The following is a 23,152-nucleotide window of genomic DNA, read 5'->3' as shown; positions in this document are numbered from 1 at the left end:
ACTCCACACTATTGACCTAGAACATTTTGAATTAGGAAGTGGATGTGTCCTAGGGTCTCAGGCCCCGCTCTATTTCTATGTGAGAAAAAGGGTTTTCCATTGCTGAGTTTGAGGAAAGAATCTAGGCATCCATTCATTTATTCAACTCATATTCACTGAGTGCTTCCTAGGTGCCAGAGGCCACCCTAAACTTAAGAATTAGCAGTGATCCAAATAAATTTTCTGACCTTTTAAAGTTTACATTCAAGTGGTTTGGATACTGACAATAACCAAATAAGATGCAAGCTATAATTTCAGTTATATAGTAACTACGATGAAAAACAAATCAGAGGAACGGGTCGGAGAATGTTGGCAGGTGCAATTTTAGATTCGGTTGTCAGGTAAGAGTTTCCTGAAGACTTCTAAATGAAAATCTTAAAGTGAGAAAATGAAATATGTAGTTATTTGTAAAACAAGTAGCCATGGAGAATAAAATGACAAATTCAAGATCCCAGATGGGTAGAAATATGTTTGTTCTGTTCAAAGAACAGAAGGGAGGCCAGAATAGCTAATATAAATAGGCTGAAGACAGTATAAGTCAAACTCTCCATTTTATTATAATTAATAATTAATATTGATCTGTGTTTTTAACTGGTCTTTTAAAATTCACATTTGTAGGTCTTTAGAACTTGCTTTCATGAAAACAGTCTCATGCAGTATGTTAACCACGTATCCTAATTTTATCTGGTTGTTACAAATACAACCTATAACAGATCTAAGAGAGCTAATGATTACATAAGGAAGGACAGACTGTATCACCATATTAAATTTTAATCTAGTGTTTGAACGATTTCCCATAATTGTCAGAGCTTCTTTTATATTTTTTTATTTTTTTTAATTGCCAGAGTTTCTAAGCCTTCAACAAGGAAGAGCTTTCATGTGGTGTGACTCCTCTATAACATGATTCCTTTTTTTTTAAACACAGGGCAGCAGTGTTCTTTCTCCTCAGAGAAAGAACATCCATGGTCAATCAGATTCTAGACTCTTTTGTTCTTCAGAGCAGGACTATGAAAGATATAAGAAAGAATGTCTCAAGAAGTTTTACTTTTCAGATTTGAAATTCAAATACAAAGCTGACTTTTGTAAAGAAGGATGTTAGTTTATAGTTTTCAAGTCATTAGTCTATGAAACAAAATGAAGTCTCTGAAAAAAACTTTGGAAGGGCACATTCAGACAGCACTGAAAATAACTGAGGCAAGTAAAACATCTCTTTCAAAATGTCTGTATGTCTAATCTAACACTAATGGCAAGAGTCGTTGGTCATCACTGTGTTGATATTATTTCAGAAACATATGCTCTCATGTAGAAGACCACAGTAATCAAGGTGACCAAAACTCCTGTGTGTCTCCTATGAAATGAGTCAGCTTAAAGTAAGACAACTCAGAGCATCTGAAAATATCCATCCCGTCAGGAAAGGCAAATAAGTCTGCTTGCTGAGGCAGTGGAAATACCAGCAAAAATTTTAAAGTCATGCATTTTTTTTCTTCCCATGAAATGAGTGGCATTACATTTTTTTCAGGTGAAGTCTTAATTTGTTTCAGAAAAAAAAAAAAAAAAACTACTCGGGATATATACAGGAGTTAGAAAATCATTGTGATTAAAGACATGACCTTGAAGGAAATTAATTAAATCTTGACTATCACGGTTTTGGAAACCTAGGCTTTACCTATTATTACCATTGTGGGTTGTGAGAGAGCTGAAGTGAGTCCTATGCCCATGAATATTGCCTTTATTTTAACGACATGCTCCAAAAACTCAGTTCCTATTCCTTTTAACTACAACTGAATAAAAATTTATAGAGCTATAGTAAACTGGTTAATGTTGTACTTTCGGTAATAACAAGCAAGTCATTTCATGTTCCCTGACTTTAGTCTTTAAGTTATAATTTATATGATAGTAATAGTATTAAATTAGTTAATTAATTGCTTGATTTGTTTCTTCTAGTTTCTTTTGGGAGAAAAATACTTAGAAATAAGCATTTGCATTACATATTTTGGAAAAAGCTGAATTTACAAAAGGTCCCAAACCAAAAGGATATTCTGTCAATTTTAAAGCACAATAATATGTCTAGCTTTGTGCCTTACACAAGAGCAAAGCAGCATGCAAAAAATCATATACCCTCTGTCAACAGCTCTAAATACAGATGGAATCACTTACAGAAAAAAGGAAAGAAAAAGAAAAACCTGGCATTATAAGATCCCAAAGGGGTGTAAAACTTCACTAATGTGTTTTCCTCTACTGGTCAAATAAAGATTTAATGAGCTTTATGTGTAAATGTTTAGTGTTCCTAAAATGAACACCCAAATGTATGGCTTAGAATCTTCCACCGTAGGAATACTGCCAAAAGAGAGAAAAAGGAGCAAGAATCAAAATAAAAACATGTTATAATCTGTATATATAATAACAACTGGACCCCTTTAACTGCAAGCTCTAAGAATCTACTGTTGTTACAGAGGTTATTATTTACATGGTAAAAATTTTCTCTTGTAATAGAGTGTAAGGGAAGAAGAAAAACATTTTATCTCATTTTGGTCTCCTGGAATGACAACAATCTTAGCATTAATTTAAGCACTGATCTGCCCTTCAGGAAATATTATTTACATTTCAGTGGGTAGAAACTTGGATTGTTAGAAGAACAGTATTTCTCAATACTATTTATAGTACCAGTAATGATTTTTCTTTGGTTTCAGTATCCCTTTATCACCCAATGTTAATCTTGATTGAAAACAGAAATTCTCATTTCAATAATAAATGTATCAAGGCTATGATTTTTTAAAAAAGTTGATACTGATTTTAGTAAAATGAAATGGATTTATGTAAAATTTGTTGTTTCTCTTCTCTCATCATGAACTGCTTATTTTCACAGAAAATTATTTGTACTTAGTAATTTTTTTAAAGACTTTTTATTTGCCCATTTGAGAGAGAGAGAGGGAGTACGTGCCTGCAAAAGCATATGCAGGTTGGTGGGGGAAGAGAGAGGGGGCAGAAGGAAAGGAAGAAATAGACTCTCCCCTGAGCAGGGAACCTAATGCAGGGCTCGATCCCAGGTCCCCAGGATCATGGCTGGAGCCAAAGGCAGCTGCTTAACCGACTGAGCCACCCAGGCACCAGGTACTTAATAATTTTTTTTTTTTTTACAGGATTTTATGTGCTATACCAGGAAGGACCATACTTTTATGTACAGAAGTGAACATATTGAGTTTCATAATTCCTGTTATAAAACTGTTTAAAAAAGGTAAAGGTGTGTTTGCAGTAGGCTCAAGTCCATATATGTTAGATTTATGTCTAGGAAAAACCACAGAATTGAAGTGACAGTGAGTTGTCATATTTATACTATATTCTGTTAGATGCCCAAATAATTTGCTGGTCTTGACTTAGTCTTCTTAAAAACTGGGGCAATATTATAATTGAAGTTATGTTTATCTAAAGGAAACACTGAAGTTTAGGATCAGTGGCTTCTTCAACAGATAGAAAAATAGTCTTATTTCCACTTAAAGCACAATAGCAAAATACGGTAATTGATGATACAACAGAAGTACTGCTCTGGAACATGACTGTGGATAATCTCAGTAGATCAGTTAATGAAATGAGATTCCAGGCACAGCTCAGGAGACACGGGGTTAGTTAATAATGACATTCAGAACAAAGTTTGAGGCAGACAACTGGTGCGGATGGTCAGTGACACCATGAATGCAACATTGCAGACAACTGGAAGAAGGAGGTCAGGCAGGATTCATGGATTCAGGATTCATGGGTAATTCAGCACTGCGGACAGTTCCCAAAGACAGGGCTTCCTTCCAGGCACTTAGAATACTTCTTTAGATTGCCAGATCAACTTACTTATTTCTACTCTCACTTATACCTACATGTGATCTTAATCCTAAAGGAATTATTTGCATTTAAGAGAGCTCTGTGGTCTGTGTTCCACATGAAGCCTACTCCTTCAGTCCTGACCTAAAGGTTCATATTGTCTGTTACTTGATTTTACATCAGGCTCACCACTGGGCTTTGTTCTATTAACTTAATTTTAAACTTGACTCGATATAAAAAGGTAAGGATGGGATCGTTCAAGTCATGACAAAAGAGGCTGTTTACAAAGACCTGATGATCCCTCAGAACCAAGACCTTTGGGCCATTTGCATGCAAAGGCATTCAGCAGCTATACAAAGCAGACTGAAATGAGACTTAGGAGTTGGTGCTGCAGAGAAAAGACTTCAAGAATCTGCTAAAACATTGCCTGGGATCATGTGGCATGACTGTAGATAGTAACTCAAGCGTGCTAAGGCCTTCCTTGCAGCCTCAGGTAAGTAAAAGAATTGTTCTTTTGGAACAAGTAATTGGAGCCAATTTCTAAGAGGCGGATCTGCAATTCAGGACAGTCCATCTTGTTTCCAGTAAATAGACAAACTCCATTATACCTACATCTATTCACCAAGATTAAAATTATTTACTGACAATGAGACAAAAATACATACATATGAGAAAAACTTAAAAGAATATATTCTTCCTCATAACAACTTTTCAGGTAGGTATTTCTTGTTTGAAACTGGGTAGTGGGGATGAACACTGTAAGACTGGTTTTTCTCAATGATGGGCATCTTAACTAAACATTTTATAGAGGACTTCCTTGATCTTTGTTAATAATAATAATAATAATAATAATAATAGAATGGGTTCCCAGTTCCTGGCAAGAAATGTACAAGTTGCTAAGTATTTATGAGAAAGAAGCAGCAGGGGTATCTCCCTACCTCCAACTGCATCAGTAGTCTTGATGTTCTGGTTTGTGGGCTTGACTCAGTCTTAAAGACCCAACATAGTTCATAGGTCTATAACCTTAACACCGAGAGTAACCCAATTTTCTATTTTCTTTAGTGGACTTGCAGATATCAAAGATGCATTTTTTAGTCTGGCTGAGGGCTTTAGAGTACTGGTAAGGTATGAGAATGTTCTAGCAAGGAGGAGGGAAGGGAACAATGGTCCAAACACTGCAGAAGGAGGAAAATATCACAGAAAAACTGGGACTTTACTGAAGAAACCACATGAGATACGGATATCATTAAAGTTTGACAAATATAAAAGCTCTCAGGTCTTTCTTTGTCTAGGTGAGTAGCACATGATTGTTATTCTATATATTCTGGAAGTGTCAACTGCAGAAGAGGCATTTCTCAGGTTTCCTTGAAGAATAACACACTAAGTGGTAACCCTGAGCCTAGAGCTTATGATCAATCCTGAAGGAATAATAGTGATTTTTATTACAATGTCAATTCTACTGGTTCTCAGCTTTAACTATAGAAAAATCCAAAGATCCTGAGATTTGAGAATGCTCCCTAGTTTTTCTTCCTAGATAGTTATGTGACCTGAAAAAGGAGTATCTTGTTCATCCAACTACACCTTGTGTATTTGCAAACAATGGTACTGATTCCCTGGAGTCATATATACAAGTCAGCCTTATTAGTCAATGATCAGTTCTATGTACATGGAGGCAATTAACAAGCTGGCACCAAACTATAGAGAACTAAACTCTCAACACTGGAAAGATGCCTAAAGTAGATTCAGGACAACCCTCCCTGGTTCACAAAACGTGTCTACATTTGAATGGTTTCAGGATAGTTCCCTCAAAATTTAAATGGAACCTAAAATTTAAGTAAGACTTTATTTTTAAATACTGCTATTAAATTTCATGACATCTGGTTTATCATGAAATTAGTGGAAATTTAACATGAACATTTGGTTTAATTTTTTCACCATCTAGACACAGTCTTTATTTTTAAAAACAAAAATTAAAGGTCATAATGTTAATCATACTACTCTTGGGATGCTCCTATATGTTAAGCCACTGGTTCTTTGTTACACAAATATAATATTTAAGTAAGGTAATTAAATACAATGCATTATTATTGCGGACATGCAAACTAGTGAATGCCACTAAATAATGTCACAAAGCCTACAGGAAAATACACTACAAAATTCATTGTTTATAAACTCTGACTTCTTTGATATAAGTCTTTTCTATGATTTATACAGATAGTTATTTCTTACATAGTGTAAGGCAGCTTATATGACCAACACAGTCTTTGTATTTAAAATATTTTCTCTTTCCTTTTTTTTTTTTAGATTTATTTGTTTATTTTATAGAGAGAGAGAGAGCATGAGCAGGTGTAGCAAAGGGGGAGAAAGAAGGAGAGAAGAGAGAAAAATCTCAAGCAGACTCCCCACTGAGCCCTACATGGGGCTCAATCTCACGACCCTGAGATCATGACCTGAGCTAAGACCAAGAGTTGGACATTAACAAACTGAGCCATTCAGGTGTTCTATATTCCAAATATTTTCAGTCAACTTCCACTATTATTCATTTTTGACAATGTGAACAAGAAACAATACTCATGTGTAAACCACTTTCTTTTCCTGGGTATTTTTGCCAAATTTCCTGTAAATGTGACAATAAGCAAGTAAATGTGTTAGCCATAAAACAGTCATGTGTCTCAGCCTAAATTACCGTAGGAGTGCACTAAGTAAAAGAAGAGATATTAATACTTCTAACAAAGTTAAAATATTAAGTTCTCAAATAACTATAGTCCACTGGGCACCCACAAGTAAATGAAGGAGTAAGTGCTAATGAACTCAGCTTATTTGCTGATGGTAGACCTCAGGTATTTTACGCACTAAGCAGCAATGTATATATTATTAGTTTTGTTTGTAATATCACTATTAATTATAGTATAGTAAAACTAGATTCATCTCTCAAGTTAATAACAAATATATAAATATAGTTCACACATAGAGTAACTGTGAAATCGGAATAAAAATAGTGTTCTCCATACTTTTTAAGTCTTATCATTTTAAAGTTAATGCATACACAGATAATTTCATTAGACACAAGCTATATGCATGTGGATGTCACTTAAATGTATAAATGTGATCACATTAACTTGTTATTCATATTTTTCAACGCTACCATTCCCCTTTAACAGCTAATTCTATTGAGGTTCAGACACACTAACTGGGTTATTTAGTATTTATAGTGGCTAAGTAATAAAGCCAGATTTGGAACAGAGAACAGATTCTGGCTCATGTTACAGTGCTCTTTCCACTGACACATACTCCCCACATTTGAGCTTTTAGTGTCATTTATCGTTCATGTTTGCCTCAGGTGCACGAGTAAGCTTGCTATTATACCAGTGCTTTGGAGAGCACACACAGATCATATTTTCCTAATTCTTCATTTTGCACGGGAGGCAAGTGAAAGCCAGTAAAGTGAAGAAACTGAAGAAAACCACACAGAGATAATGACAGGACTGGAACTCAAGCCCTGTGCTCTTTGAAATGCTCCCCAGAGATGAAGGTAATTTATTTGGAAGATCACGGCTTAGCCTCAGAATGCCATCCCAAGCCAACTTCAGTGGATATATACATATATGTCAGTATCTGAAGAGTAGAGTTCATCCAGAGGTAGCCTAACTATTTTTTTGGAAATACTTCCCTGAAATGACATCATTAATGTTCTCACACCAAAAACAGTAGCATATTGGAAATCTGGTATCCTGATGCATCCCAATCAAAGGAGAAAAATGTGATGCAGCAATGGAATACCAAGAGCAGTAGAGCTGTGCTTACCTTCATAAGTCCCACTTTCTAGGAGAGCACCGCTTTTCTCCAATTCCATAAAATCTTCAACAGTGATGAAAATGTAGTCCACTCCGGGGACCTCACCCTCCTTATGTGGCCTTGTGGTGCCTGAGTAAGGAAAATTGAAAAACAAAAGAAAGGCTCTAAGTGATTTGTTCTGAACTTTAGAAATACCACCGTACTTCTGAATATTCAATAACACTTGTTTATACATCCTTCGAGCTGGCAGTTTGCATTTGTCCTTCTGTTTGTTTGGAAACAGAAAATAGCAAGGAGTAAAGATGAAAGTAAGTATACAAAGCATTTTTCTTCATCAAGCTTATAAAGAGTTCATTGCCATGGAATGTGGTTGCATAGACTTTTTTCCAGTGAAAAATGCAGACCATTGTGCCTTTTTTGAAGGGCGTTTTGAATACTGGGCCAGGAGTCTGCTAACTCAGGAATTTACATATCTCACTTCTATGAATGAACCTTTATTGTTCTGTAGATTGCCTTGCTATGACATAAAACACAATGGAAAATAGAAATGTTAGCAGCATGTTGATTTACCTTTATATTTTCATGATCTGTTCCTTTGTGAGGGTACTTTCGGTTTTCATTTGTTAATTTGCACCAAAAAATAACGTATATTTGATATAAAGGAACACAAAATCTTTATTATTACTTAAAAATCAATTAAATAGTTGGAATTGGTGATCATTATAATTGAGGTACAATTATAATGCTAATAATATTTTCCTTCCTTCCCTCCTGCTTGCCTGCCTGCCTTCTTTCCTTCCTGCCTTCTTGCCTTTAGTTCTGATTGGACTGGGAGGTGACATGCTCCAAGGAGCCCCTTCATGGGTCCACCACTCCTGTTCCCTATAGAATGAATGGAGTCTCTGCAGCCAAGGTGACAGAAACATCCACCCAGGGCTCAGTGCAGCTGGACGGGAGAATTCAAGCTTCCAGACCTGCTGTCCAGTTCATGAGGCAGAAATGGAAACAGAGACAAAGCAAAGGCTGTCAGTTTGTTTTCTGGCCCACTTCCTTCCCTGAACATGCCTTAAGTTCTTTTCTTTTCCTATGCCACACAAATAAAACATTTGGTATGATCAGGTTGGAATTTCCATAATGCATATATGCAAATAGTTTACAGAAATATAAAGAGGTCAAATATATAAGCAAGTATTAGTACACTGGCAGGCTTCTTCATATTTAAAATTTCCTCCATATTCTCTGTATACTAAAAAAAAAATTCTAAACCCTTAAAATTTAATTTTTAGTCTATGAAATCTTTATGAACTAGGCAACGAAAGAGCCAGTTGACTCTCCTTTTGGTCTATTAGGATCAAATCTGAACTCCAAATGAAAGGCATAAACTCACGTCAGAATATTGAATGTGCTAGGGAAATCGATTTTTGATAAAAATGAATAATTTCCATTGAAAACATATTTTGAAAAGATTTGAAGGCATTATTTCCTAAAATTAAATTTTATAACCCTTCTATAGAGGTTACAAAATAATTTTTTTCCATAATCACATTTAATGACTTTCCCCTAAATTTGTTATTTCATTTTGTTTAACTGAGATACATTTTGCAATATTTCCTACAGCTTTTATGCTATAAAATATAAACCTCCCACACCTAGTATGCATAATGTCAAATTAATGTTCCTATGAGAATCTTAACTTTCAATATCCTGACTTTTATATGCTTAGCCCTTGTGAATTAAAAGCACATTAACATAGTTTTTGGCAATCAATTTGTTTTTGTTTATTTAGAACACACTCTAATCATTAAGAAAAATCACATAACAAAGATTCAATTTTCCTTCCTAATTTATCTGCATATTTCAGAAGGGACACGCTTTGATTAATTAACTGCTTGCAGCATGGTAATGCATTCCTAGCACAATGTGAGCACAGGACCACATGCTTGAAGGCAATTTCCAGGTCTGCTTCTTGACTGGATTTGCTTACCCGTGTTAAACTCTATATATTTGTGGTTGTGATTTTTAGGGAGAACCATCAGTACTCTGGTTCACTGGGCTGGCTTTCCATCGCTACATTGCACCTGAGGACAATAGGGCTGAGCTCTTACATTGGGGATACAGACTCCCAAAAGCTAAATCATGGTCACGTGTTGCTACGGACCTGCTTGATGCTGGCTGCCCATTTGGACTGGGGGCTCACCTACCTCACTATGGTTCGAAGAAGTTCCACACTATAATCCCAAAAGCTGCAATTCCCATCTTCGATACCCATCTCATATCCTCTTTTCTCATTCTCTTTTTATTTATAATATAACCCCCCAGTCTCTTGATCTTTTCTAATTTCCCTGGGAATACCAAATATGACTTTATTTGCCTCTCTAAATTCTTTTTTTTTTTTTAAGATTTTATTTATTTATTTGACAGAGAGAGAGACAGAGCAAGAGAGGGAACACAGACAGGGAGAGTGGGAGAGGGAGAAGCAGGCTTCCCCCTAAGCAAGCAGCCTGATGCAGGGCCCGATCCCAGGACCCTAGGCTCACGATCTGAGCCGAAGGCAGATGTCTAAAGAATTAGCCACCCAGGCACCCCAGCCTCTCTAAATTCTAAGGGGCCAGAAACAACCTAGAATCTCATCTTTCCTTTGGTTCACCTTTACCATTTCCCAACTCTTAATATGCCCCCAAGTTCAAAATCAGCTATTTCACTCATAGACGGTAGTTGCTACGGAAAACCATGAGCATCACTAACAAAGCACCCTACAAATTCAGGTTATCTAATGTCAGTTTAATACTACTGATGCTTGGTAATCTTTTTTTTTTTTTTTTTTTTTTTTTAAGATTTTATTTATTTATTTGACAGACAGAGATCACAAGTAGACAGAGAGGCAGGCAGAGAGAGAGAGAGGGAAGCAGGCTCCCCGCTGAGCAGAGAGCCCGATGCGGGACTCGATCCCAGGACCCTGAGATCATGACCTGAGCCGAAGGCAGCGGCTTAACCCACTGAGCCACCCAGGTGCCCGCTTGGTAATCTTTTTATACATCTTCCCTCTCTGTCACAATCCCACCATTTTCTAATATTCAATTGCTTTGACTTTCAGCAGAAGACATTAGCTCATTCTCTTTTTGGCAAAGTAAGAGATAATCTGGAGTCAAATTCCCTGAAGTTTATTAAATTGTACTTTCCTTTTCTGCATTATCTTTACCCTCAATTGGAATCCTCAATCCATCTTGCTAAGAAGAATCTCTTCTCTTCTGCCTTGTTGCAGCTTAGTTGTTTTTCCTTTCTTTTACCTCTGAGTTACATATACAGATATTTTTAAGATTCTACCATTCTACAGCATTCAGTGTTTAAATAAAAGCATACTGTCATCACCGCTCCCCACACTCCTCCGTTTACCCAAAGGTAAAGACTTTCAGCTCTTTTAGCGGATTCTTTCACTTTACTTCCATACATTTAAATACTTTATTTACGATGTCTCTTGTTTTTTCTTTTTCCTTGTATACTTCAGCTATTATTTCCTGACTTCTTGGTAGAGCAAATGAGGATTTAGCTCTTTTTTGCTCACACTTCAACACATCACTTTCTCCTTCTTACCTCCTCCCATTCTCCCAATAGAACAAACTTGTGTTTAGATTACTATTTAATGTTTACAATAATAATACAATGTAAATCTATTTCCAGCTGAAACTTGTACTAATTTTCCTTTCTTGCATAACTTTTGTTTACTTTAGACCTAATGTTTCCATTTCCAATTTTCCATATATTGATAGATAATTTAATTAACTCCCTCCTTGTTCGATAAATTGACTCTCAACATATACAAGCATATGTGATATTTCACCAGGTTTATCCTTTGAAGAAATCACTCCTGGAGCCTCTAATCTGCTCCAGTCTGGACTATGTTGTCCTACAACACAACTGCCATCCTGGGGTCATCCTTCACCACCATCCCGGGGATTCACTCTGCCTCTTCTATGTTGTATGGCTCTCTCTCAGGTCCCATGTCTCTTTTTGTGGTCTATTCCCCCCCCCCCTTTTTTTTTTTTGGCAGAGCACATCTGTCAGAAGCTTTCTATCAAAGGTTACATAGGAACTACATTTTTGAGACTTTGCATGTCTGAAAAAGTTTATTCCATCCTCGTGGGTGGCAAATCTGACTCAGCATTTCAGGGAAATACCATAATGAAAGCATATTTTCTCTACCGTGTTCCTCTGTTAATGTCACCACCATCTTTCTAGCCATATGCGCTTTGAACCTTTCCCTCAGAAAGGTTTAGCTGAAAACAGATTTACATGGTATTATACCATCCCTTGTTTATAAAAGAGGGAAGTGGGGGCGCCTGGGTGGCTCAGTGGGTTAAGCCTCTGCCTTCAGCTCAGTTCATGATCTCAGCATCCTGGGATTGAGCCCCGCATTGGGCTCTCTGCTCAGCAGGGAGCCTGTTTCCCACCTCTCTTTGCCTGCCTCTCTGCCTACTTGTGATCTCGCTCTGTCAAAATAAAATCTTTAAAAAAAAATAAAAAATAAAAGAAGGAAGTGGAACCATGGTGTAGCAGAAGGGTTTTCAAAGATGGAATTCAAAACATCTGCATTCTATTTTTGTTTTAATAATTTAGAGATGTTGTTCTGGATTAAAGCATAAATTCAGTTTATTTTTATGTACATTCTACACCCAGGGTGGGACTCTAATTCATGACCCCAAGATCAAGAGTCACATAGCTCTTCCAACTGAACCAGCCAAGCACCACCACCTACAGATGGGCAATATACACATGAAAAGATGCTCAACATCACTCATCACCAGGGAAATATGAATCAAAACTGCAATGAGATAACACCTCATACCTGCCAGAAGGGTTAAAATTAACAACACAGGAAACAACAGATGTTGACAAGGATGCAGAGAAAGGGGAACCCTCTAACACTGTTGGTGGGAATGCAAACTGGTGCAGCCACTCTGGAAAACAGTATGGAGGTCCCTCAAGAAGTTAATAATAGAGGTACCGTATCACACAGCAATTGTACTAATAGGTATTTACCCAAAGAATACAAAAGTAGTAATTCAAAGGGATACATGCATCCCAATATTGAAAGCAGCATTATCTACAATAGTCAATTAAGGAAATGGTCCAAGTGTCCACCAGTGATGTATGGATAAAGAAGATGTAGTACATACATATACAATGAAATATTCCTTAGCCATAAAAAGAAGAATGAAATCTTGCCATTTGCAATGACAGGGATGGAGCTAGAGAGTATTATGCCAAACAAAATAAGTCAGTCAGAGAAAAACAAATATGATTTCACTCATATGTGGATTTTAAGAAACAAATGAGCAAAAGGAAAAAGAAGAGAAGGCAAACCAAGAAACAGACTTTTTTTTAAAGATTTTATTTGTTTGTTTATTTATTTATTTATTTGACACAGAGAGAGAGAGAGAGAGAGACAGCAAGAGAGGGAACACAAGGAGGGGAAGTGGGAGAGGGAGAAGCAGGCTTCAGGCCGAGCAGGGAGCCCAACGCAGGGCTCAATCCCAGGACTCTGGGGTCATGATCTGAGCTGAAGGCAGATGCTTAATGACTGAGCCACACAGGCACCCCAAGAAACAGACTCTTAACTATGGAGAACCTCTGCAAACTAATGGTTACCTGAGGGGAGGTGGGTGACAGAATGGGTGAAATAAGCAATGGGGATTAAAGAATGTGCTTGTTGTGATGAGCACTATGCGATGTATGAAATATTGAATCACTATATTGTACACCTGAAACTAACATTACACTGTATGCAAACTAATTGGAATTACTTTTTTTTTAATTAAAAAAATAAAACATCATTCAGTCGATCATCAGTTGTCATATCCAATGAGGTAAATAATACATATGAAAGAGTATTAGAAAAAGTAAAAACACAAATACTGTGGACACATGATTGCATTCCTCTTTAGTATTACTAATAGTACTACTAAGAACAATACCATCTAACAGACATCACTGATGTTATCTTACTTTTGGAATCTACTGTAATTAAAGTTTTAAATAAATAATTTCATTCACGCTAACACGTCTTAAAAATAAAAAAGTTCTGGGGGGAGGAGTCAAGATGGCGGAGAAGTAGCAGCTGAGACTACTTCAGGTTGTGGGAGATCAGCTAGATAGCTTATCTAAAGATTGCAAACACCTACAAATCCAACGGGAGATCGAAGAGAAGAAGAACAGCAATTCTAGAAACAGAAAATCAACCACTTTCTGAAAGGTAGGAATGGCGGAGAACTGAATCCAAAGGGACGGGAAGATAGACCCCGGGGGGAGGGGCCGGCTCCCGGCAAGCGGCAGAGCAACGGAGCACAAAATTAGGACTTTTAAAAGTCTGTTCCGCTGAGGGACATCGCTCTAGAGGCTTAACTGGGGTGAAGCCCACGCGGGGCCAGTGTGGCTTCAGGTCCCGCAGGGTCACAGAAGGATCGGGGTGTCTGAGTGTCGCAGAGCTTGCAGGTATTAGAACGGGGAAGCCGGCTACAGAGACAGAGCCGAGGAGTGACTCTCAGCTCGGGGTTACCTTAAACCGCTCGCAGGCTCGGTCAGCTCAGAGCGCGGCCGGAGGCCAGGGTGACGGGAGCAATTGGGCGCTATTCTCTGAGGGCGCACTGAGGAGTGGGGCCCCGGGCTCTCGGCTCCTCCGCGCCGGAGACTGGGAGGCCGCCATCTTCATTCCCGTCCTCCGGACTCTACGGAAAGCGCTCAGGGAACAAAAGCTCCCGAAAGCAATCCCGAGCAGATTACTCAGCCCGGCCCCTGGTAAGGGCGGTGCAACTCCGCCTGGGGCAAAGACACTTGAGAATCACTACAACAGGCCCCTCCCCCAGAAGATCAACAAGAAACCCAGCCAGGACCAAGTTCACTTAAGAGGAGTGCAGTTTCAATACCAAGGAGAGCAGCGGAATTCCAGAGGAGGAGAAAGCAAAGCACGGAACTCATGGCTTTCTCCCCATGATTCTTTAGCCTTGCAGTTAATTTAATTTTTTTTTTCTTTTTCAATTTTTTTCTCTTCTTCTGCTAAATTTTTTTAACTTTTACCCTTTTCTTTTTTAACGTTTTTTAACTAGTTTATCTAATATATATATATTTTTTCCCTTTTATATTTTTTTCATTATTGGTTTTCTTTTTTTATTTGTTTCTTTTTTCTTTTTTCTTTCTGAACCTCTTTTTATCCCCTTCCCCCCCCGCCCCCCCACGATTTGGGATCTCTTCTGATATGGCTAAAGCATATTTTCCTGGGGTTGTTGCCACCCTTTTAGTATTTTACTTACTCCTTCATATACTCTTATCTGGACAAAATGACAAGGCGGAAAAATTCACCACAAAAAAAAGAACAAGAGGCAGTACCAAAGGCTAGGGACCTAATCAATACAGACATTGGTAATGTCAGATCTAGAGTTCAGAATGACGATTCTCAAGGTTCTAGCTGGGCTCGAAAAAGGCATGGACGATATTAGAGAAACCCTCTCAGGAAATATAAAAGCCCTTTCTGGAGAAATAAAAGAACTAAAATCTAATCAAGTTGAAATCAAAAAAGCTATTAATGAGGTGCAATAAAAAATGGAGGCTCTCACTGCTAGGATAAATGAGGCAGAAGAAAGAATTAGCAATATAGAAGACCAAATGACAGAGAATAAAGAAGCTGAGCAAAAGAGGGACAAACAGCTACTGGACCACGAGGGCAGAATTCGAGAGATAAGTGACACCATAAGACGAAACAACATTAGAATAATTGGGATTCCAGAAGAAGAAGAAAGAGAGAGAGGAGCAGAAGGTATATTGGAGAGAATTATTGGAGAGAATTTCCCCAATATGGCAAAGGGAACAAGCATCAAAATCCAGGAGGTTCAGAGAACCCCACTCAAAATCAATAAGAATAGGTCCACACCCCGTCACCTAATAGTAAAATTTACAAGTCTTAGTGACAAAGAGAAAATCCTGAAAGCAGCCCGGGAGAAGAAGTCTGTAACATACAATGGTAAAAATATTAGATTGGCAGCAGACTTATCCACAGAGACCTGGCAGGCCAGAAAGAGCTGGCATGATATATTCAGAGTACTAAACGAGAAAAACATGCAGCCAAGAATACTATATCCAGCTAGGCTATCATTGAAAATAGAAGGAGAGATTAAAAGCTTCCAGGACAAACAAAAACTGAAAGAATTTGCAAACACCAAGCCAGCTCTACAGGAAATATTGAAAGGGGTCCTCTAAGCAAAGAGAGAGCCTAAAAGTAGTAGATCAGAAAGGAACGGAAACAATATACAATAACAGTCACCTTACAGGCAATACAATGGCACTAAATTCATATCTCTCAATAGTTACCCTGAATGTTAATGGGCTAAATGCCCCAATCAAAAGACATAAGGTATCAGAATGGATAAAAAAACAAAACCCATCTATATGTTGCCTACAAGAAACTCATTTTAAACCCGAAGACACCTTCAGATTTAAAGTGAGGGGGTGGAAAAGAATTTACCATGCTAATGGACATCAGAAGAAAGCAGGAGTGGCAATCCTTATATCAGATCAATTAGATTTTAAGCCAAAGACTATAATAAGAGATGAGGAAGGACACTATATCATACTCAAAGGATCTGTCCAACAAGAAGATCTAACAATTTTAAATATCTATGCCCCTAACGTGGGAGCAGCCAACTATATAAACCAATTAATAACAAAATCAAAGAAACACATCGACAATAAACAATAATAGTAGGGGACTTTAACACTCCCCTCACTGAAATGGACAGATCACCCAAGCAAAAGATCAACAAGGAAATAAAGGCCTTAAATGACACACTGGACCAGATGGACATCACAGATATATTCAGAACATTTCATCCCAAAGCAACAGAATACACATTCTTTTCTAGTGCACATGCAACATTCTCCAGAATAGATCACATCCTTGGTTCTAAATCAGGTCTCAACTGGTATCAAAAGATTGGGATCATTCCCTGCATATTTTCAGGCCACAATGCTCTGAAGCTAGAACTCAATCGCAAGAGGAAATTTGGAAAGAACCCAAATACATGGCGACTAAACAGCATCCTTCTAAAGAATGAATGGGTCAAACAGGAAATTAAAGAAGAATTGAAAAAATTCATGGAAACAAATGATAATGAAAATACAACAGTTCAAAATCTGTGGGACACAACAAAGGCAGTCCTGAGAGGAAAGTACATAGCGGTACAAGCCTTTCTCAAGAAACAAGAAAGGTCTCAGGTACACAACCTAACCCTACACCTAAAGGAGCTGGAGAAAAAACAAGAAAGAAACCCTAAACCCAGCAGGAGAAGAGAAATCATAAAGATCAGAGTAGAAATCAATGAAATAGAAACCAAAAAAACAATAGAACAAATCAACGAAACTAGGAGCTGGTTCTTTGAAAGAATTAATAAGATTGATAAGCCCCTGGCCAGACTTATCAAAAAGAAAAGAAAAAGGACCCAAATAAATAAAATCATGAATGAAAGAGGAGAGATCACAACTAACACCAAAGAAATACAAACAATCATAAGAACATATTATGAGCAACTCTATGCCAACAAATTTGACAATCTGGAAGAAATGGATGCATTCCTAGAGACATATAAACTACCACAACTGAACCAGGAAGAAATAGAAAGCCTGAACAGACCCATAACCAGTAAGGAGATTGAAACAGTCATCAAAAATCTCCAAACAAACCAAAGCCCAGGTTCAGATGGCTTCCTGGGGGAATTCTACCAAACATTTAAAGAAGAACTAATTCCTATTCTCCTGAGACTGTTCCAAAAAATAGAAATGGAAGGAAAACTTCCAAACTCATTTTATGAGGCCAGCATCACCTTGATCCCAAAACCAGACAAGGATCCCATCAAAAAAGAGAACTACAGACCAATATCCTTGATGAACACAGATGAGAAAATTCTCACCAAAATACTAGCCAATAGGATTCAACAGTACATTAAAAGGATTATTCACCACGACCAAGTGGGATTTATTCCAGGGCTGCAAGGTTGGTTCAACATCCGCAAATCAATCAATGTGATAAAACACATTAATAAAAGAAAGAACAGGAACCATATGATACTCTCCATAGATGCTGAAAAAGCATTTGACAAAGTACAGTATCCCTTCCTGATCAAAACTCTTCAAAGTGTAGGGATAGAGGGCACATACCTCAATATTATCAAAGCATCTATGAAAAACCCATCGCAAATATCATTCTCAATGGAGAAAAACTGAAAGCTTTTCCGCTAAGGTCAGGAACACGGCAGGGATGTCCGTTATCACCACTGCTATTCAACATAGTACTAGAAGTCCTAGCCTCAGCAATCAGACAACAAAAAGAAATTAAAGGCATCCAGATCGGCAAAGAAGAAGTCAAACTCTCACTCTTCGCAGATGATATGATACGATATGTGGAAAAGCCAAAAGACTCCACTCCAAAACTGCTAGAACTTGTACAGGAATTCAGTAAAGCGTCAGGATATAAAATCAATGCACAGAAATCAGTCGCATTTCTCTACACCAACAACAAGACAGAAGAAAGAGAAATTAAGGAGTCAATCCCATTTACAATTGCACCCAAAACTCTAAGATACCTAGGAATAAACCTAACCAAAGAGACTAAGAATCTATACACAGAAAACTATAAAGTACTCATGAAAGAAATTGAGGAAGACACAAAGAAATGGAAAAATGTTCCATGCTCCTGGATTGGAAGAATAAATATTGTGAAAATGTCTATGCTACCTAAAGCAATCTACACATTTAATGCAATTCCTATCAAAGTACCATCCATTTTTTTCAAAGAAATGGAACAAAGAATCCTAAAATTTATATGGAACCAGAAAAGACCTCGAATAGCCAAAGGAATATGGAAAAAGAAAGCCAAAGTTGGTGGCATCACAATTCCGGACTTCAAGCTCTATTACAAAGCTGTCATCATCAAGAGAGCATGGTACTGGCACAAAAACAGACACATAGATCAATGGAACAGAATAGAGAGCCCAGAAATAGACTCTCAACTCTATGGTCAACTAATCTTCGACAAAGCAGGAAAGAATGTCCAATGGAAAAAAGACAGCCTCTTCAATAAATGGTGTTGGGAAAATTGGACAGCCACATGCAGAAAAATGAAATTGGATCATTTCCTTACACCACACACGAAAATAGACTCAAAATGGATGAAGGACCTCAATGTGAGAAAGGAATCCAACCAAATCCTTGAGGAGAACACAGGCAGCAACCTCTTCGACCTCAGCCGCAGCAACATCTTCCTAGGAACATCGCCAAAGGCAAGGGAAGCAAGGGCAAAAATGAACTATTGGGATTTTATCAAGATCAAAAGCTTTTGCACAGCAAAGGAAACAGTTAATAAAACCAAAAGACAACTGACAGAATGGGAGAAGATATTTGCAAACGACATATCAGATAAAGGGCTAGTGTCCAGAATCTATAAAGAACTTAGCAAACTCAACACCCAAAGAACAAATAATCCAATCAAGAAATGGGCAGAAGACATGAACAGACATTTCTGCAAAGAAGACATCCAGATGGCCAACAGACACATGAAAAAGTGCTCCATATCACTCGGCATCAGGGAAATACAAATCAAAACCACAATGAGATACCACCTCACACCAGTCAGAATGGCTAAAATTAACAAGTCCGGAAATGACAGATGCTGGCGAGGATGCGGAGAAAGGGGAACCCTCCTACGCTGTTGGTGGGAATGCAAGCTGGTGCAACCACTCTGGAAAACAGCATGGAGGTTCCTCAAAAGGTTGAAAATAGAACTACCCTATGACCCAGCAATTGCACTGCTGGGTATTTACCCTAAAGATACAAACGTAGTGATCCGAAGGGGCACGTGCACCCGAATGTTTATAGCAGCAATGTCTACAATAGCCAAACTATGGAAAGAACCTAGATGTCCATCAACAGACGAATGGATAAAGAAGATGTGGTATATATATACAATGGAATACTATGCAGCCATCAAAAGAAATGAAATCTTGCCATTTGCGACAACGTGGATGGAACTAGAGGGTATCATGCTTAGCAAAATAATTCAATCGGAGAAAGACAACTATCATATGATCTCCCTGATATGAGGGAGAGGAGATGCAACATGGGGGGTTAATGGGGTAGGAGAAGAGTAAATGAAACAAGTTGGGATTGGGAGGGAGACAAACCATAAGTGACTCTTAATCTCACAAAACAAACTGAGGGTTGCTGGGGGGAGGGGTGTGGGAGAGGGGGGTGGGGTTATGGACATTGGGTAGGGTATGTGCTATGGTGAGTGCTGTGAAGTGTGTAAACCTGGAGATTCGCAGACCTGTACCCCTGGGGAAAAAAAAAATATATGTTTATAAAAAATAAAATTTAAAAAAATAAATAAATAAATAAAAATAAAATAAAAAAGTTCTTACATCTAAAGACTCAGGTTGCCATGGTTATTGTTTGGGTATAAAGAAACATAAGTTGAGGGGTGCCTGAATGGCTCAGTCAGTTAAGCATCTGCAGTTGGCTTAGGTCATGATTCTGGGGTCCTGGAACCGAGCTCCAAGTCAGATTCCCTGTTCAGCAAGTAGTCTGCTTCTCTCCTGCCTCTCCCCGAGCTTGTGCACTCTCACTCTCTCTCTCTCTCTCTCTCAGGTGAATAAATAAAATCTTAAAAAAAAAAAAAAGAAGAAACCTAAGTTGAGATATAAATTCATTTCCTTTGATTATGTGCTAAAATGTGAGACAACGTTTCAATCACTACCTACAGGGGTATTTTGTCTTTTGTTAGGCAGACATTTAGAACCAGTAGAATCTATGGAGTAGGCTGCAAGAAGTTCCCTACCATTTGCTGAATCATCTGAAACGTGTGAAAGCGCTCATAAAACTTGATTAGTGAGTCATTTATTTTTACCCACAGGCATAGGACCTTCAACAACAAGAGTCAGAAAGCATGATGTCAGATCTACACGTCCAGGAAGAAAGGATATTACTTGTTAAATCAATCGGCCCCCAGAAGGAGAAAGCAATTGGCTAAAGAAAAAGAAAGCAACTGGTGATCTATGAATACCCCTTTGGAAAGAAGTAAGATTCCAATAATAAAGCAAATAACGTGAAATGTGATGAAGTATTGTACAATGGGAATCTGAACCTAAGGTAATTAATATCTAGACTGGAGGAATAGTTAAGCTGAATTTCCTGAAGCAGTTAGTTACCTCATTTTTGTGCTGAAATAATTATACTTTCCCAATTCAAAGGATTATGAATCGAGAGGTGACAGTGAAGCAACACTCACCAGTAACAAGTAGTTATCCCCCAGCATTAGGAATAGGGCAGAAGCAAGGCAGGATAAAAGAGGAAGTACAGGTGATTCATCATAGAGCTAAAAAGTGAAGCTCATCTTTTAATTCTCTTCTATATTTGGCTGGGACTTTCCTAAGTAGTGTTTAGATAAGTCCAAAGTCAATCTTATTACCCAAAGTATGGTTTATAGATTTCATTCTCTGTCTCCTGGACCACTCCTCCAAAAGCAAAATAAACAGGAAGGGAATGAAGGAAATGCTACCAAATCGAGTCTTTGCTTTATCTCCTACTTCCTCATTTCTTAAAAAACTTACTTAGTAATTCCTAAATTAAGTACTGTATGAATAACACCCCCTTCGTGAGTTAATAAAAGCATATTGCATTTCGGCTCAAAAGACATGTCTGAAGAGAATAAATGCTCCCAAATGGTTAGCTTACTCTTGCTACACAGTGAAGCACGTCAAGGCCACTGGTCATTTTGTCACCATCGCAAGTGGGGGAGCCAAATGAATGTTTTTTTTAATTCATATTCTACTTTTTAAATGAAGGAACATTGCTCCTTTTGTCTTAGGAAGGAAAGAGCAAGATGTTTGTGGTACATATAATTCTGAGGCACATTTTGCCTCAGCCTCCTGACATATTCTAATTCTAGTAAAGTGCTTTAAAAAGCAGATATTGGGGACACCTGGGTGGCTCAGTTGGTTGAGCGGCTGCCTTCGGCTCAGGTCATGATCCCAGCGTCCTGGGATCGAGTCCCACATCGGGCTCCTTGCTCAGCAGGGAGCCTGCTTCTCCCTCTGCCTCTGCCTGCCTCTCTGTCTGCCTGTGCTCGCTCGCTCACTCTCCCTCTGTCTCTGACAAATAAATGAAAAATAAAATCTTTAAAAAAAAAAAAAAGCAGATATTGGACTACAGAAAAGTTTTACTACCTAGGTGGTGGTCAGTGCAGTCACTTATTGTAATCTATTCTGGCATGCTAAAAATTCTACAGTGTTCATTGCACTGTAGGCACCCAGTACACACTTGCTAAAGAAATGGACTCGGAATCAATCATTAACAGTCAATGTGTTCTAAGCAGATGGGTCACTGTGTGAGAATTGGAGAAAATGAATTATTTTCTTAAGCATGTTTCTGAATACATTCTCTCTTTATTCCTGGCATTTCTCAACTGCAAGCTGAAGAAAATATATCTTGACAGCTACAGTGACTTCCTCTGGATTCGACCTTTAATTAACTTACTCTTAGATTTCTGAAGACACTTCTTTAGTTTGTCAGTTACTCATTAGCAAGTGTGAACACTATCACCAGATTTGTATGTGTGTTTCCAATAAAAACATTCAGGAGATTCCTTGGCCAATGCCTCTAATCAATTTTTATATAACCTGCTTAAATCTTGGGTTTTATTACATTCATTTTCAATCATATAAAGTCCCGAAGTATGATTTTATATAAACACAGAGCTAAAGTTAGCAAGAGAAATTACATGGTTTGGGTCACTAAATCCTCTGTGATAGATTATAAAGCAATGTGGAGTTTATAGATTTCTTATTGGCTGATGGGAGGGTTAAGGTCAAAAAGCAAACCTGCAATTTGGTTCAATTAATCACCTGTTACTATAAGAAGTAGTTACTGCCTCAAGAAAACATTCTGCATATTTTATGAAATATTAAGTATTTGACAAATCCATTTGCAAAATACCAAGAGTAACTTTGACTTGTCTTCTTAACACTGTATTGCTCTAAACCTCAAGAATGATTTCAAAACTCTCAGCCTCTAAAATAGCAGGCTGCCGACTATTGCTTAAAGTTGAACTGGCATAGCTAATTATGTTCTATGTTTTTCAGACACAAAAGTTTTTGAAGAAGAAACTTCTCCTTGGATATATCTGGATATAAAATTCAGACTAATGTCCCATACAGCACCAATTACTGTTTTGCATCTTAACAATTTGGACTGAGGCAATATCATACCCAAACAAATGGTTCTTAATGGTTCTAGGATACATCAGAATCACATGCAGAATCATTCATTCATTCATTCATTCATTCATATTTTGTTGTTCGTAACTTGGGTGGCACCGGAGAATTTAAATTTCTAACAAGTTTCCAGGTATGGATGCTGCTAGTCTAGAGACAATGATTCTAGAATCACTGCTCTAACCTCGCTCTGATCTCTG

General features: G+C 37.8%; 1 protein-coding gene and 1 long non-coding RNA gene across 10 annotated transcripts in view; one reads left to right on the top strand and one right to left on the bottom strand.

The window, feature by feature from the left end:
• The window catches only part of MAGI2 (membrane associated guanylate kinase, WW and PDZ domain containing 2), a 1,351,061-nt gene that overhangs the window by 571,731 nt on the left and 756,178 nt on the right, over positions 1-23,152 (bottom strand). For all 7 annotated transcript variants that reach the window (XM_032873261.1, XM_032873263.1, XM_032873262.1 and 4 more), the window contains one exon: positions 7,654-7,773. In XM_032873261.1, the coding sequence (XP_032729152.1) occupies positions 7,654-7,773 (120 nt within the window). The remainder of the gene's footprint in view (positions 1-7,653; positions 7,774-23,152) is intronic.
• LOC116876882 lies at positions 7,772-22,943 on the top strand. 3 transcript variants are annotated; one of them, XR_004384477.1, is made up of 4 exons: positions 7,772-7,952; positions 8,462-8,669; positions 20,594-20,757; positions 22,821-22,943. It is a non-coding gene; the product is annotated as an uncharacterized LOC116876882 (long non-coding RNA). The 3 variants fall into 3 exon arrangements; XR_004384476.1 differs by lacking the exon at positions 22,821-22,943 and having other exon boundaries at positions 20,594-21,022; XR_004384478.1 differs by lacking the exons at positions 20,594-20,757; positions 22,821-22,943 and adding an exon at positions 9,668-9,770.

The sequence above is a fragment of the Lontra canadensis genome, unplaced genomic scaffold (genome assembly GCF_010015895.1).
Source record: "Lontra canadensis isolate GAN:19392208 unplaced genomic scaffold, GSC_riverotter_1.0 scaffold48, whole genome shotgun sequence".
Lineage (NCBI taxonomy): Eukaryota > Metazoa > Chordata > Mammalia > Carnivora > Mustelidae > Lontra > Lontra canadensis.
The sequence above is the reverse complement of the archived record's forward strand: the minus strand, read 5'-3'. Positions and strand labels throughout refer to the sequence as shown.